General features: G+C 47.8%; 1 protein-coding gene across 1 annotated transcript in view; it reads left to right on the plus strand.

Moving 5' to 3' along the window:
- Nucleotides 1–17,500, plus strand: part of LOC123749618 (glutamate receptor ionotropic, NMDA 2A) — an 85,517-nt gene that overhangs the window by 10,889 nt on the left and 57,128 nt on the right. Inside the window, exon 2 of the mRNA XM_069326702.1 lies at nucleotides 7,545–7,657. Coding sequence (XP_069182803.1) covers nucleotides 7,545–7,657 — 113 coding nt within the window. The remainder of the gene's footprint in view (nucleotides 1–7,544; nucleotides 7,658–17,500) is intronic.

The following is a 17,500-nucleotide window of genomic DNA, read 5'->3' on the forward strand; positions in this document are numbered from 1 at the left end:
GGGGAGTATACTTGGCCCCAAGGGAGTATACTCGGCCCCCAGGGGAGTATACTTGGCCCCAAGGGGAGTATACTTGGCCCCAAGGGGAGTATATTTGGCCCCAAGGGGAGTATACTCGGCCCCCAGGGGAGTATACTTGGCCCCCAGGGGAGTATAGCTCCCTCATACACCTCCCTCATACAGCTCCCTCATACACCTCCCTCATACAGCAGCCCTCATACAACCTCCCTCATACAACCTCCCTCATACAACCTCCCTCATACACCACCCTCATACAGCCTCCCTCATACAACCTCCCTCATACAACCTCCCTCATACACCAACCCTCATACATCCTCCCTCATACACCTCCCTCATACAGCTCCCTCATACACCCCCCCACATACAACCTCCCTCATACACCTCCCCACATACAACCTTCCTCATACACCAACCCTCATACAGCCTCCCTCATACACCAACCCTCATACAACCTCCCTCATACAGCTCCCTCATACATCCTCCCTCATACATCCTCCCTCATACAACCTCCCTCATACACCAACCCTCATACAACCTCTGTCATACAACCTCCCTCATAAACCTCCCTCATACACCCCCCTCATACACCCCCCCACATACAACCTCCCACATACAACCTCCCTCATACATCCTCCCTCATACAACCTCCCTCATACAGCTCCCTCATACATCCTCCCTCATACATCCTCCCTCATACAACCTCCCACATACAACCTCCCTCATACATCCTCCCTCATACAACCTCCCTCATACAGCTCCCTCATACATCCTCCCTCATACATCCTCCCTCATACAACCTCCCTCATACACCAACCCTCATACAACCTCTGTCATACAACCTCCCTCATAAACCTCCCTCATACACCCCCCTCATACACCCCCCCACATACAACCTCCCACATACAACCTCCCACATACAACCTCCCTCATACATCCTCCCTCATACAACCTCCCTCATACAGCTCCCTCATACATCCTCCCTCATACATCCTCCCTCATACAACCTCCCTCATACACCAACCCTCATACAACCTCTGTCATACAACCTCCCTCATAAACCTCCCTCATACACCCCCCTCATACACCCCCCCACATACAACCTCCCACATACAACCTCCCTCATACAACCTCCCTCATACAACCTCCCTCATACACCCCCCACATACAACCTCCCTCATACACCCCCCACATACAACCTCCCTCATACACCCCCCCCACATACAACCTCCCTCAAACAACCTCCCTCATACACCCCCCTCATACAACCTCCCTCATACACCCCCCCACATACAACCTCCCTCATACACCCCCCACATACAACCTCCCTCATACACCCCCCACATACAACCTCCCTCATACACACCCCCCCACATACAACCTCCCTCATACACCAACCCTCATACAACCTCCCTCATACAACCTCCCTCATACACCAACCCTCATACAACCTCCCTCATACACCCCCCTCATACACCCCCCACATACAACCTCCCTCATACACCCCCCACATACAACCTCCCTCATACACCCCCCTCATACACCCCCACATACAACCTCCCTCATACACCAACCCTCATACAACCTCCCTCATACAACCTCCCTCATACACCAACCCTCATACAACCTCCCTCATACACCCCCCTCATACACCCCCCACATACAACCTCCCTCATACACCAACCCTCATACAACCTCCCTCATACACCCCCCCACATACAACCTTCCTCATACACCCCCCACATACAACCTCCCTCATACACCAACCCTCATACAACCTCCCTCATACACCCCCCACATACAACCTCCCTCATACACCCCCCCACATACAACCTCCCTCATACACCCCCCCCACATACAACCTCCCTCATACACCAACCCTCATACAACCTCCCTCATACACCCCCCACATACAACCTCCCTCATACACCCCCCACATACAACCTCCCTCATACACCAACCCTCATACAACCTCCCTCATACAACCTCCCTCATACACCAACCCTCATACAACCTCCCTCATACATCCTCCCTCATACACCCCCCACATACAACCTCCCTCATACATCCTCCCTCATACACCCCCCACATACAACCTCCCTCATACACCCCCCCACATACAACCTCCCTCATACACCAACCCTCATACAACCTCCCTCATACAACCTCCCTCATACAACCTCCCACATACAACCTCCCTCATACACCAACCCTCATACACCCCCCACATACAACCTCCCTCATACACCCCCCCACATACAACCTCCCTCATACAACCTCCCTCATACAACCTCCCTCATACACCCCCCACATACAACCTCCCTCATACACCAACCCTCATACAACCTCCCTCATACACCCCCCACATACATCCTCCCTCATACACCCCCCACATACAACCTCCCTCATACACCCCCCCACATACAACCTCCCTCATACACCAACCCTCATACAACCTCCCTCATACAACCTCCCTCATACAACCTCCCACATACAACCTCCCTCATACACCAACCCTCATACACCCCCCCACATACAACCTCCCTCATACATCCTCCCTCATACACCCCCCACATACAACCTCCCTCATACACCCCCCACATACAACCTCCCTCATACAACCTCCCTCATACAACCTCCCACATACAACCTCCCTCATACACCAACCCTCATACAACCTCCCTCATACATCCTCCCTCATACACCCCCCACATACAACCTCCCTCATACACCCCCCCACATACAACCTCCCTCATACACCCCCCCACATACAACCTCCCTCATACAACCTCCCTCATACAACCTCCCACATACAACCTCCCTCAAACAACCTCCCTCATACACCCCCCTCATACACCCCCCACATACAACCTCCCTCATACAACCTCCCTCATACACCCCCCCACATACAACCTCCCTCATACACCCCCCTCATACAACCTCCCTCATACACCCCCCTCATACACCCCCCACATACAACCTCCCTCATACACCCCCCACATACAACCTCCCTCATACAACCTCCCTCATACACCCCCCTCATACAACCTCCCTCATACAACCTCCCTCATACAACCTCCCTCATACAACCTCCCTCATACAACCTCCCTCATACACCCCCCCACATACAACCTCCCTCATACACCCCCCCCACATACAACCTCCCTCATACACCCCCCCACATACAACCTCCCTCATACACCCCCCTCATACAACCTCCCTCATACACCAACCCTCATACAACCTCCCTCATACACCAACCCTCATACAACCTCCCTCATACACCAACCCTCATACACCAACCCTCATACAACCTCCCTCAAACAACCTCCCTCATACACCCCCTCATACACCCCCCTCATACAACCTCCCTCATACACCCCCCCACATACAACCTCCCTCATACACCCCCCTCATACACCCCCCACATACAACCTCCCTCATACACCCCCCCACATACAACCTCCCTCATACACCCCCCCACAAACAACCTCCCTCATACACCCCCCCTCATACACCCCCCTCATACAACCTCCCTCATACAACCTCCCTCATACACCCCCCTCATACACCCCCCTCATACAACCTCTCTCATACACCCCCCTCATACAACCTCCCTCATACAACCTCCCTCATACAACCTCCCTCATACAACCTCCCTCATACAACCTCCCTCATACACCCCCCCACATACAACCTCCCTCATACACCCCCCCACAAACAACCTCCCTCATACACCCCCCCTCATACACCCTCCTCATACAACCTCCCTCATACAACCTCCCTCATACACCCCCCTCATACAACCTCCCTCATACACCCCCCTCATACACCCCCCTCATACATCCTCCCTCATACACCCCCCTCATACACCCCCCCACATACAACCTCCCTCATACACCCCCCTCATACACCCCCCACATACAACCTCCCTCATACACCCCCCACATACACCCCCCCACATACAACCTCCCTCATACACCCCCCCACATACAACCTCCCTCAAACAACCTCCCTCATACAACCTCCCACATACAACCTCCCTCATACACCAACCCTCATACACCAACCCTCATACACCCCCCCCATATACAAACAAACCAGCAAACAGCATTACACCTTCACAAACTCCAAGACAAACCCACCAAGGCTGTCAACAGCAGATCTCAAGATACTAAACTTCGTACCTCGAACAACGACCATCTTAATAGCATCTCGGAAGGGCCACTTAAGTGCTCTCCAAACCTCTCCCACTTGAGTGGCTCTTGTGATAAATAATAGAACAATCCCCCCTTGTTCTCTTTATTATTTTTTATTATTTTTATTATTTTAATTTATTTTAATTATTTAATTTTTATTTTAATTTATTTTATTTATTTAATTTATATTTTTTTTTTATTATTTTAATATTCTATTTATGTAAATAAAAATTTTAAATCTATACCATCTATAAAATTTATTAATATTAAAAAAAAATCGTGAAAACGTAAGGAAAGTCAGAGGCTACAATTATTGCATTGAATTATAGGCTTGTAATTATAGATTTGAATCATAGGCTTGTAATTATAGATTTGAATCATAGGCTTGTAATTATAGAGTTGCAATTATAGATTTGAATCATATGCTTGTAATTATAGAGTTGCAATTATAGATTTGAATCATAGGCTTGTAATTATAGATTTGAATCATAGGCTTGTAATTATAGATTTGAATCATAGGCTTGTAATCACAGGCTTGTAATTATAGAATTGAATCATAGGCTTGTAATTATAGGCTTACAATTATAGACCTGATTTATAGGCTGTATTTCTAGGCTTCTATAGCAAGAGCAAGATACAGCAATGTTCTCACCCTATAACAAGGGAGAACAGGAGAACACTTGGTATAACAGATCAATAACAGCTTTTCACCCAAGCTTTTAAAGCTTGTAGTTCATAAGCTGTTAACGCTAACTACCGTAATTAGGGGGGTGGGGGATGAAAGGGTTGTTCATACCTTCTTAAACTCTTCTTGGATTGTTACGAGGCTTGGATTGTTACGAGGCTTGGATTGTTACGAGGCTTGGATTGTTACGAGGCTTGGATTGTTAGGTCTTGTCTTACTAAACTGCTTAAATGACTTCTTAGGTCGTGCTAAGTGGCTAATGACCGTGTTTAGTGTGTGGGTTTAGGGTGATATGGAGTAAAGTTGTGATTTGAGGGGTGGTTGTAATTATATTACAAGGGTGTGATTGGTTGTAATTGCCTGATTTGCGGTAGTATCTTTCTTTACAGCCTGTGATGATCTTTATAAGCCATTTACAACCATTTATAACCCCTTTTATAGTCCTTTAATCCCTTTTTTTAAGGGATTTAGTCAAATCAAACTATTATCTTTTAAACTACCAACCCTGTCATTTATAACAAACTTTAAATATCCCATTACCTAAGGGGTCTTAGCCTAAGGGATTTAGCTTAGGGGATTTAGGCTAGTCAAACAACCCATTATCTGTTAAATCCCTGTCATTTATAACAAACTTTAAACATCCCATTAACCCATTACCTAAGGGATTTTTCGCCTAGAACCAAAAAAAAAAATTGTGTTCGTCCACACAACCTATTTATCCCATCCCCCTTTTCTCTTTGTTCTAGGTATCCTCCCCTTTAACATATCCCATTAACTAAGGGTTTCTACCCCTTATTTTCCTTTTCTGTTCCAGATAACCATTGAATATTCCGATAAGGGTAAATGTTTACCCCCCCAGGGGCCTTCCCCTTAGAATGGACCCTAAGGGTATCTGTTCCCCCCTTCTCTCTCTGTCCCAGGGCCCCCTTCCCCCTTAAAATGCGCCCTAAGGGTATCTGTTCCCCTCTTCTCTCTCCCTCCCAGGGCCCCCTTCCCCTTAGAATGCGCCCTAAGGGTATCTGTTCCCCCCTTCTCTCTCCCTCCCAGGGCCCCCTTCCCCTTAAAATGCGCCCTAAGGGTATCTGTTCCCCTCTTCTCTCTCCCTCCCAGGGCCCCCTTCCCCTTAAAATGGACCCTAAGGGTATCTGTTCCCCCCTTCTCTCTCCCTCCCAGGGCCCCCTTCCCCTTAAAATGGACCCTAAGGGTATCTGTTCCCCCCTTCTCTCTCCCTCCCAGGGCCCCCTTCCCCTTAAAATGGACCCTAAGGGTATCTGTTCCCCCCTTCTCTCTCCCTCCCAGGGCCCCCTTCCCCTTAGAATGCGCCCTAAGGGTATCTGTTCCCCCCTTCTCTCTCCCTCCCAGGGCCCCCTTCCCCTTAAAATGCGCCCTAAGGGTATCTGTTCCCCCCTTCTCTCTCTGTCCCAGGGCCCCCTTCCCCTTAAAATGCGCCCTAAGGGTATCTGTTCCCCCCTTCTCTCTCCCTCCCAGGGCCCCCTTCCCCTTAAAATGCGCCCTAAGGGTATCTGTTCCCCCCTTCTCTCTCTGTCCCAGGGCCCCCTTCCCCTTAAAATGCGCCCTAAGGGTATCTGTTCCCCCCTTCTCTCTCTGTCCCAGGGCCCCCTTCCCCTTAAAATGCGCCCTAAGGGTATCTGTTCCCCCCTTCTCTCTCCCTCCCAGGGCCCCCTTCCCCTTAAAATGCGCCCTAAGGGTATCTGTTCCCCCCTTCTCTCTCCCTCCCAGGGCCCCCTTCCCCTTAAAATGCGCCCTAAGGGTATCTGTTCCCCCCTTCTCTCTCTGTCCCAGGGCCCCCTTCCCCTTAAAATGCGCCCTAAGGGTATCTGTTCCCCCCTTCTCTCTCTGTCCCAGGGCCCCCTTCCCCTTAAAATGCGCCCTAAGGGTATCTGTTCCCCCCTTCTCTCTCCCTCCCTCCCAGGGCCCCCTTCCCCTTAAAATGCGCCCTAAGGGTATCTGTTCCCCCCTTCTCTCTCTCTCCCTCCCAGTGCCCCCTTCCCCTTAAAATGCGCCCTAAGGGTATCTGTTCCCCCCTTCTCTCTCCCTCCCTCCCAGGGCCCCCTTCCCCTTCAAATGCGCCCTAAGGGTATCTGTTCCCCCCTTCTCTCTCCCTCCCTCCCAGGGCCCCCTTCCCCTTAAAATGCGCCCTAAGGGTATCTGTTCCCCCCTTCTCTCTCTCTCCCTCCCAGGGCCCCCTTCCCCTTAAAATGCGCCCTAAGGGTATCTGTTCCCCCCTTCTCTCTCCCTCCCTCCCAGGGCCCCCTTCCCCTTAAAATGCGCCCTAAGGGTATCTGTTCCCCCCTTCTCTCTCTCTCCCTCCCAGGGCCCCCTTCCCCTTAAAATGCGCCCTAAGGGTATCTGTTCCCCCCTTCTCTCTCCCTCCCAGGGCCCCCTTCCCCTTAGAATGGACCCTAAGGGTATCTGTTCCCCCCTTTTCTCTCCCTCCCAGGGCCCCCTTCCCCTTAGAATGCGCCCTAAGGGTATCTGTTCCCCCCTTCTCTCTCCCTCCCAGGGCCCCCTTCCCCTTAAAATGCGCCCTAAGGGTATCTGTTCCCCCCTTCTCTCTCCCTCCCAGGGCCCCCTTCCCCTTAAAATGCGCCCTAAGGGGTAACTCTATCTGGACCTTTCAGGTGGCGCCGCCTAGGGACCATAAGTTCTCCCTATTAAGGACGTACTGGTTGGTGTGGGCCGTCCTATTCCAGGCTGCCGTCCACGTCGACTGTCCCAAGGGCTTCACGGCTAGGTGGGTACCCTCCTGTCCACTGTATGGATACACGTTGTTGCTGTGTCTCTCTCAATCCTTCATCTCTGTCTAATTTCAAATATTTATTCTGACCCCCTTCCCAGTGCTATATAGTCGTGGTGGCTTGGCGCTTTCCCCTTGATAATTCTCTGTCTCTGTCTCTGTCTGTCTGTCTGTCTCTCTCTCTCTCTCTCTCTCTCTCTCTCTCTCTCTCTCTCTCTCTCTCTCTCTCTCTCTCTCTCTCTCTCTCTCTCTCTCTCTCTCTCTCTCTCTCTGCCTCTCTCTCTCTCTGCCTCTCTCTCTCTCTCTCTGCCTCTCTCTCTCTCTGCCTCTCTCTCTCTCTGCCTCTCTCTCTCTCTGCCTCTCTCTCTCTCTCTCTCTCTCTCTCTCTCTCTCTCTCTCTCTCTCTCTCTCTCTCTCTCTCTCTCTCTCTCTCTCTCTCTCTCTCTCTCTCTCTCTCTCTCTCTGCCTCTCTGCCTCTCTCTGCCTCTCTGCCTCTCTCTCTCTCTGCCTCTCTCTCTCTCTGCCTCTCTCTCTCTCTCTGCCTCTCTCTCTCTCTCTGCCTCTCTCTCTCTCTCTCTCTCTCTCTCTCTCTCTCTCTCTCTCTCTCTCTCTCTCTCTCTCTCTCTCTCTCTGCCTCTCTCTCTCTCTCTGCCTCTCTCTCTCTCTCTCTCTCTCTCTCTCTCTCTCTCTCTCTCTCTCTCTCTCTCTCTCTCTCTCTCTCTCTCTCTCTCTCTCTCTCTCTGCCTCTCTCTCTCTCTCTCTCTCTCTCTCTCTCTCTCTCTCTCTCTCTCTCTCTCTCTCTCTCTCTCTCTCTCTCTCTCTCTCTCTCTCTCAAATAATTAAATATGTAGTATGATTGCCAATGTGGAGTGTGTACATCAGAGCTTAGGACAATATAAATGTATATATTTTTTATTGTCACATTCCATCACACACATATATATATAACACGCATCCGTAATACTGTTAATGGAATACATGTGCTTTAAAAATGGACATTTAGCGAACGGAGTTTTTATAACAGGAGATTAATTAGAAATATAATATGCTTCCATTGTAATAGGTTTCGTGAGCAGTTTTTTTTTATGCATAGAAAACATGGTTTGTGCTCATTTTAATATATATATATTAAATGTATATATTAAAATGAGCGTAGATGCATGAATCATTTTAATGAACAAGTAGATGAGTGACGAGAGAGCCTTATCCTGAGAGACATTATAGTAAGAACAAATTAAGTTAAATCATGTAAATAAATAAGATATTAATAATATTTAGTTACAAAGAGTATGTTGGATTTCTAGATATAGTTAGTATATACAATGCCTAAAGTTACTAATACACTCAGCATATTAACATACTGGTACTCAGTACCTTCCTCTATTGGGTAAGAGTGACGCTGCGCTCTTGGAAAACAGATATGCCAAGAGTTATAATCTAGAAAATACTATAGAAAATGAAAAGGTTGAAAAACTTGATTTCAAGAGAGGAGACTCTAGGGGGAACTTAACAAGTTCTTTAACGAATTTAATTGAAAAGATTTGTTGTTAAGGAAGTGAATGAGAGGCGATAGTTTTGTGAGATATACAACAAAAACGCATCAAAAATGGCCACCATAACAGAATACAGAACTAGAAAACGTGACATGGGTCAACAAACATTATTAGAGAGGGACAGAGAACGAATGACAGAAAATGGTATCATTATTGGAGGTTAAACTGTCTTATACTCAACTACACGACAGTGATGAGACAGGCAGACAGAAATCTTAGAAGAAAGGTTTAGTGGACAAATGTCAAACAGAACCAGACCTATTCTTCAAATTTATTAAAGTAAAACATAATATTCAGAGGTTGAAAATGGGGGGAAAAAGATTCACAGAGAATGAAAAGGAAATATGTGAAAGACTGAAATACTCTTTTAATGCCAAATGAAGTTTACAGGGAAGCAGACACAATATGGAGTTCAAGGATTAAAGAAGTGTCACGAGATGAAGTGGAAAAAATAAGTTTCTTAATGTGTTAGGCAGAAACAAAGCAGTTGGCCCACATGGAGTGTCACCCTGGGTGCTGAGAGAATGTCCACATGACCTCAGCATTCCATCTCAATTGATTTTTCAGAGATGGTTATGTACAGGAATCTTAACAGTTATATGGTAAAAAGGCAAAAGTTCCAATCTACAAAAATGGTGGCAGTTAAGACCCTCTGAATTATAGATCCGTATCGTTAACTATCGTGGTAGTCAAACTATTAGAAAAAACTAATATAATCAAATGGGTAGAAACACCTGGAGAGAAATTATATAACAAACAGACAGTATGGGTTTTCAGTCAGCAAAATCCGGTGTACCAAATCTACTTAGTTCTATCTAGATAGAACTGTTATCTATCTTGAGGTTATCTTGAGATGATTTCGGGGCTTTAGTGTCCCCGCGGCCCGGTCCTCGACCAGGCCTCCACCCCCAGGAAGCAGCCCGTGACAGCTGACTAACTCCCAGGTACCTATTTACTGCTAGGTAACAGGGGCATTCAGGGTGAAAGAAACTATCTACACTATCTCTAGATAACAGATAGTCTCTGCTATCTAGAGCAACACATAAAGAACAATTTGGGTGGAACATTTGTTGAGTTTTCCAACTTTAGAATTGCTTTTAAATACATAGACGGTGAAATACTAAACAATTTGTTCACGACTCTTGTGAGACCAAACTCAAAATCTGCAGCAGGTGAATGGTGCCCATATCTCAAAAAAAATCAATAAACTGGATAACCTCCAAAGACATTCTATTAAATGGCTTCCGGAACTGAAAAGCATAAGCTACGAGGAGAGGCTACAGGTGTTAAATATACCAAAACTAGTAGATAATGAGGAGCATTGATCACTATATGAAAAGTATTTAGAGCAATCAACACAACTGGCTCAGAGGAATTCTTGAAACCTTTAACTTCAAGAATACGAGGACATAGATTCAGGCTAAGTGAACAAAAGTGTTGAAAATATTAGTAATGAGTGAGATTAAGGTGGTGGAGGCCAAGACCGTCAGTAGTTTCAAAGCGTTATATGACAAAGAGTGCTGGGAAGACGGGACACCACGAGCGTAGCTCTCATCCTGTAACTACACTTAGGTAATTACACACACACACACACACACACACACACACACACACACACACACACACACACACACACACATACACACACACACACACACATACACACACACACACACACACACACACACACACATACACACACACACACACACACACATACTATTATAGACTCGTGGGTTGGTTGGTGTTGTCGTCGTTGATCCTTCTCTACGGACAACCCAACCCACAACTCGGTAGAGTGCTTACACTTCACTAGGAGATCACACTAGGCGCTTCTGGCTCTTGGAGAGGGGCTCAACGTCACACGTTTAGGGGATGCGGCTCCAACACTTAGCCTCGTTGTCACGTGCACACACCCACTCGAGCCGCTGTGACTCCCCACTCTCTCCTTAGATAAGATATGATCTCCTCAATCCCCTATGACTTACTAGTATTACCTCCTACCCTGTCCACAGCAGTGGTTCTTGGTTCTTTCTCTCTCCTTCTTTACTACCTCCTGGGAAGCCTCACTAGGACAAGGGCAAACACCAGCAAATTGTGACACATTTACTTGACAAAGCACATACACGATACATACACACATATAATAATAATGAATCCTATACTCTGTAATATCACAATCAGGTTGCACTCCAACACCATCAGAACTCTATTATCAGCTTATCAAAGGGGTATCCTATCTCCTGGTTCGCCACCTGATACCATTAACCTCCTCAAGTTGGTCAAGCCTACATACACTGTTGCACTATCAGCAAGATAATGTATATATAGAAAATCAGCATTTGAATGCAATAACATATACCAGTATAAATGTTCATTGATACTTCAGTATAAAAAACTCCTTGACATAAGAATGCCAACAGTCACTCACCTCTCACTGCGTCTTGCACGCTAATGACAACCAAACACTATCAACTCCCTACTAGTAATCCACCAGAACTTCCCCTTCCACCTCTGGAAGTTCACAACCCTAATATCCTTAGGTTCTTCCAGGCTTCACTACCAGGATCCTCTGCAGCTCCTCCAGGCTGCTATCATGAAGTTTCCTTGTGCAACTACGGTGCTTCACCCTTCTGTTAGGTTCTTCCACAGCTCTCTTGGCTGCTACACCACCTCTACAGAAGCGCGTGACACTCCTCTTCACTGCTGCTTCTCCTCACAGCTCGAGGTCCTCTGCTCCACTACCTTGGAGTCTCATCAGCTACATCATCTGCTGGCTTCGAAGTTCTCAGCAACTTCTTCCCCAAAGACAAACCTGCAACCCATCGACGTTCCAATAAAATGTTCCCCTTTAACACATAAACAAAAATAACCACACAATATGCTTGCCTCAAACCTCTATCTGTCCTCTACATACAGTGAGAGTGGACTCCCCCGTTTTGGGCGGGTCCATACTCCACCTCGCCTGGCGGCGTCCTCACTCGCTGGGAGGGTCTTCCTCCATCCGGAGCCAGGCTCCCTCAGTCGTCCGCCAGCGCTCAGAGAGGACGGACGTCGCTCCGTGTTCCTCCCTCTCCACTCTCTTATTTCAGGCTTTCTGCCTTATTAAAACATGTCTAACCTATAAATAAACATCGCTACTGTCGCTGGGCACACGACCAACTACAATGCAATCACTATGAACTGGCGTATATCGTGCTTACCACAGATTAACTGATCGAGGGCGCTTTTCCTCTGACGGCGTCTGGTCAGGGCGCTCCACACAGCCCACAATAATGCTTCTGGGCGATTTAATATCTGCTCGTCGACCAGGACTTGAGACCACAACGTTCCCAGCTCGATTCCACAGCTGGTACGTCTGCACACTTCTCTTCTCTTAGAGATATATCACTAGGGGTTCCCTTCTGGCGGGAGCTCAAACGGAGCGCGGCTTCCCCCTGCGATGTCTGGCACTCAAGTGAGGTCAAGGTCCTCCGGAAGCGAGCCTCACGCCTCCAGCAAAATGTCCACATCTCCTAGCCAGTCATTTATCTATTTCCTTACTTACTGCCCATAATCTTAAATTGTTTTACATATCCAACCAGCCATTTTTCATATGGGTTATCACCTCAATATTTGCTAGACCTTCTAGTTAGGTCAGGCTTGCTGAATAACTCTCAAGAAGGGAGACTCGTTTCTCCTGCAGGCTGAGATCATAACACTCCCCTCCCCTTATTTTTGAGAGTTATTCCAGTGGCAAAGCTCGGGATAATACATCCGCCACCACACTGTCTCGTTCTTCACCCCATATACTCTCTTAGGAGTCTACAATTAATTCGTTGCACCTTGCAACATCTGGCTCACAACTCGCCAGAAATATGATCTGCTCACAAACGATTTGACTTCTCTGACACCTCTTAGCTAGGCTGTCCTCTTTGGACGCCTGCACTCCATTGGTCCACTCTACTTACTGTCTCCACCCTCCGTTTCCTCGTCTTCCTCTCTTCACGTCCAGAGTCAGACATCTACTGTCTGTACCTCCTCTGTTGTCTTCACACTTCCATCTACTGCCATTATACTTTACTCCCTCGTCTTCACCAACTATCCTCCCTTTCGTCTCCTCATTTGTCCAAGACATCGTCTTGTTTGACCTCCATCGAGTCCTCGGCTTTCTTCTATTCCTCCATGCTTGTATCATCATCCTCTTCTCACATTTCTCACCTCTATACAACTCCATTTCTTCTCCTTCAACTCTTCTTCGTTCCCTAAAAGTTTCTTCGGGCACTGTACTACACTCAACAGCACTCGACCGTGCATGTCGCTCTACCTCTCCCAGAGTGCTCGTAAGCATCTCTCCACACATACTGTCTCTTCTCCTCTCATTTTCTCGGCTACTACTCTTCTTCACTATCTTTACTCCACGTTTTCTGTGAAACATGTCAACTCCTGACATCTCAAACAACTTAACTCCACTATCCCTATGCCTCTGTGCTCGTGGACCACTTGACGCTCTATTTCCGTCCTCAGTATGTCCACATCTTTCCTCATTCCTACTCAGCACAGTTGCATTCACCTTCCGACCCTTAATTTCAGCAGTCTGGGCTCTACTCAGGTCCGCTCTCTTCACATGATTCTTCTTCGGCTGGGCCATCTTCACTTTTGACCTCACCGAGACTTCATTTTCCTGGGCTGGACCTTCATCAAACAGCCATGCTATATCTACGTCGATATCTTCCACCGGTTGAATCGACACTGTCTCACCTTCTCCAGCGTCTTCCTCGTCGGCCACCTCTCCCTTCATCACTACCGAGACAGGGTACTCAATGGCTTGGCGGTCTCCTGACTCATCTCCTCGGATGTCAGTCAGGTTCACACTCTCAGGTGTCCCACACGTGCAGTGGCCTTCTGGGCACTCCTCTGGCACAGTCTCCGCCATGACTCTTGTCAACACCTTTGTCCCACACAAGTCATTTCCCAGGATCACTTGGACTCCTGGAATAGGTATGTCGGGGCACACTCCCAACATCACCTCCGCCGACACATATTCCGACCTTAGCTGGACAGTACAAACGGGCATGTCACTCTCCGACAATAACCCATACACTTTCATCTTCCCACTGCCAGCTAACCGTCGATCATTCCCAATCAGGCTTCTCGCAATCAAGCTCTGATTAGCTCCGGTATCTCTTAAGATACCAACTTCTACCTCAGGTTGGCCTCCTACACTGATCCAACCTTTGCTCATGAACGGTCTATACCTCTCGTTCACTAAGTTCATCTTCTGTGGTTTGTCTCGGAACACATTAGTATATTTACCTCGGGGGTCACACATGGCCAGGGTCACAACTCTCTTGCCCTGCCGACAATCTCGCATCACGTGACCCAAACCGTTACATTGGTAACATCTCATCTGTGAAAAATCTCTCCTATATGTACCAGAGTAGCTCTGACTCTGCCCACTCGTATTGGAGTTCCTCGGGCCAGACGTACTACTCGTACTCTGTGGAGCTTTACTGGACTCTTGATTTCCTGGATAACGACTAGTTTCTCGTTTAGCTCCTCCATCCTCACTTTCAGACGAAGTGCGCGACCTACTCTTCTGAGTTTTAGGGTACTTACTTTTATCTGCCCATTTATCAAAATTTTTCTCACCCCAGACTCCTCTGGGTCTCTCATAATTTCTTCCTCCCCAGACTCCATTGGGTCTGCTATTGCTGCGTCTCGCCTCGCTTCTCACTCTGTTCTCCCTTAAGCTCTTGTACGCTTCAGTAATCATATCCGCCCTATCTGCGGCATCTTTCACCTCCTTTATCCCTGCTTCTTGGATCTTGAACTTTGTTTCGGGATGCATCATCTCCAAGAACTTCTCCATGACCATCAGTTGCTTCAGGTCAGCGTAAGATCCAACTCCAGCAGCCTCAATCCACTTCTGGAATCGTCTTTCCAGATCTCTTGCTGTCTCAGCAAACGTACATGCTCCAACTTTCACCATCTCTCTGAAGCGCTTCCTATAAGCTTCTGGGGTTAACTGAAACGAGCGCAATATGCTGCTCTTTACCGTGGCATAATCCTGGCACTCTTCCAGTGACAATTGGGTGTATGCCTCCCTGGCTGCACCGGTCAATCTTAACTGGACCAGCTGGGCCCATTCCTCCTGTGGCCACTCCTTGATACTGGCTACTTTCTCAAAATGCTCGAAGAAGCTCTCTGCCTCTTCGGGCACAAACAAGGGAATGTCCTTCTCCCTAACCCTAACATCTGGTGGGTGTGATACCTGGGTGGTGCTCTCTGGCAACCCATGTTCAATCCTTTGTTCAGCCAAGGTTCTATTCGCTTCTATCTGCATTTGTTTTGTTCTCTCTTTTTCTTTTTCCACCTCTAGCCTTGCTTTCTCTTTTTCTATTTCCAGTCTGGTTTTCTCTTTTTCCTTCTCTGCTTCATTTTTCATCTGGAGTTCTAATTTCATCTTTTCCAGCTGGAACTGTCTCTCCTTGTCCTCACGCTGCATCTGGAGCTCTAACTGGAATCTCTCCAAGCTCCTATTCCGGCTACTCCTACTACTGCGGCTACTCTTGCTGCTCCTACTCGATCCCTGGGATCTCACGTCATCCTGCCCATCATCCTCCTTTCTACTTTCAGCTCCTTCCTGGGCTCCTTGTTCTGCCGCTTCACTTCTGGCTCTCAACTGCCTCAGGATCTCATCCTTCATCCCAGCTACTTTAGATGCTTTCAACCTGATGCCACATTTTTCTGCTATTTGTTTCAATTGATCCCTCGTGCAACCTTCTAAATCCTCAGGCTTGCCTGACTCCACAAACGCTTGCACCTTATCCATCTTTGTCCTGTGAGTCTTCCCAAGAGAAAATATACACCTGCGGTCACACAGTTTATCTCAGCAAGGGTGTACAAATCCACTCTTGGACAGGGTGTGGGTGTGTCAGTTCACTCTCCCGGACACAGGCCCCCAATTTATTATAGACTCGTGGGTTGGTTGGTGTTGTCGTCGTTGATCCTTCTCTACGGACAACCCAACCCACAACTCGGTAGAGTGCTTACACTTCACTAGGAGATCACACTAGGCGCTTCTGGCTCTTGGAGAGGGGCTCAACGTCACACGTTTAGGGGATGCGGCTCCAACACTTAGCCTCGTTGTCACGTGCACACACCCACTCGAGCCGCTGTGACTCCCCACTCTCTCCTTAGATAAGATATGATCTCCTCAATCCCCTATGACTTACTAGTATTACCTCCTACCCTGTCCACAGCAGTGGTTCTTGGTTCTTTCTCTCTCCTTCTTTACTACCTCCTGGGAAGCCTCACTAGGACAAGGGCAAACACCAGCAAATTGTGACACATTTACTTGACAAAGCACATACACGATACATACACACATATAATAATAATGAATCCTATACTCTGTAATATCACAATCAGGTTGCACTCCAACACCATCAGAACTCTATTATCAGCTTATCAAAGGGGTATCCTATCTCCTGGTTCGCCACCTGATACCATTAACCTCCTCAAGTTGGTCAAGCCTACATACACTGTTGCACTATCAGCAAGATAATGTATATATAGAAAATCAGCATTTGAATGCAATAACATATACCAGTATAAATATTCATTGATACTTCAGTATAAAAAACTCCTTGACATAAGAATGCCAACAGTCACTCACCTCTCACTGCGTCTTGCACGCTAATGACAACCAAACACTATCAACTCCCTACTAGTAATCCACCAGAACTTCCCCTTCCACCTCTGGAAGTTCACAACCCTAATATCCTTAGGTTCTTCCAGGCTTCACTACCAGGATCCTCTGCAGCTCCTCCAGGCTGCTATCATGAAGTTTCCTTGTGCAACTACGGTGCTTCACCCTTCTGTTAGGTTCTTCCACAGCTCTCTTGGCTGCTACACCACCTCTACAGAAGCGCGTGACACTCCTCTTCACTGCTGCTTCTCCTCACAGCTCGAGGTCCTCTGCTCCACTACCTTGGAGTCTCATCAGCTACATCATCTGCTGGCTTCGAAGTTCTCAGCAACTTCTTCCCCAAAGACAAACCTGCAACCCATCGACGTTCCAATAAAATGTTCCCCTTTAACACATAAACAAAAATAACCACACAATATGCTTGCCTCAAACCTCTATCTGTCCTCTACATACAGTGAGAGTGGACTCCCCCGTTTTGGGCGGGTCCATACTCCACCTCGCCTGGCGGCGTCCTCACTCGCTGGGAGGGTCTTCCTCCATCCGGAGCCAGGCTCCCTCAGTCGTCCGCCAGCGCTCAGAGAGGACGGACGTCGC

This window comes from Procambarus clarkii, chromosome 18, assembly GCF_040958095.1.
Source record: "Procambarus clarkii isolate CNS0578487 chromosome 18, FALCON_Pclarkii_2.0, whole genome shotgun sequence".
NCBI lineage: Eukaryota > Metazoa > Arthropoda > Malacostraca > Decapoda > Cambaridae > Procambarus > Procambarus clarkii.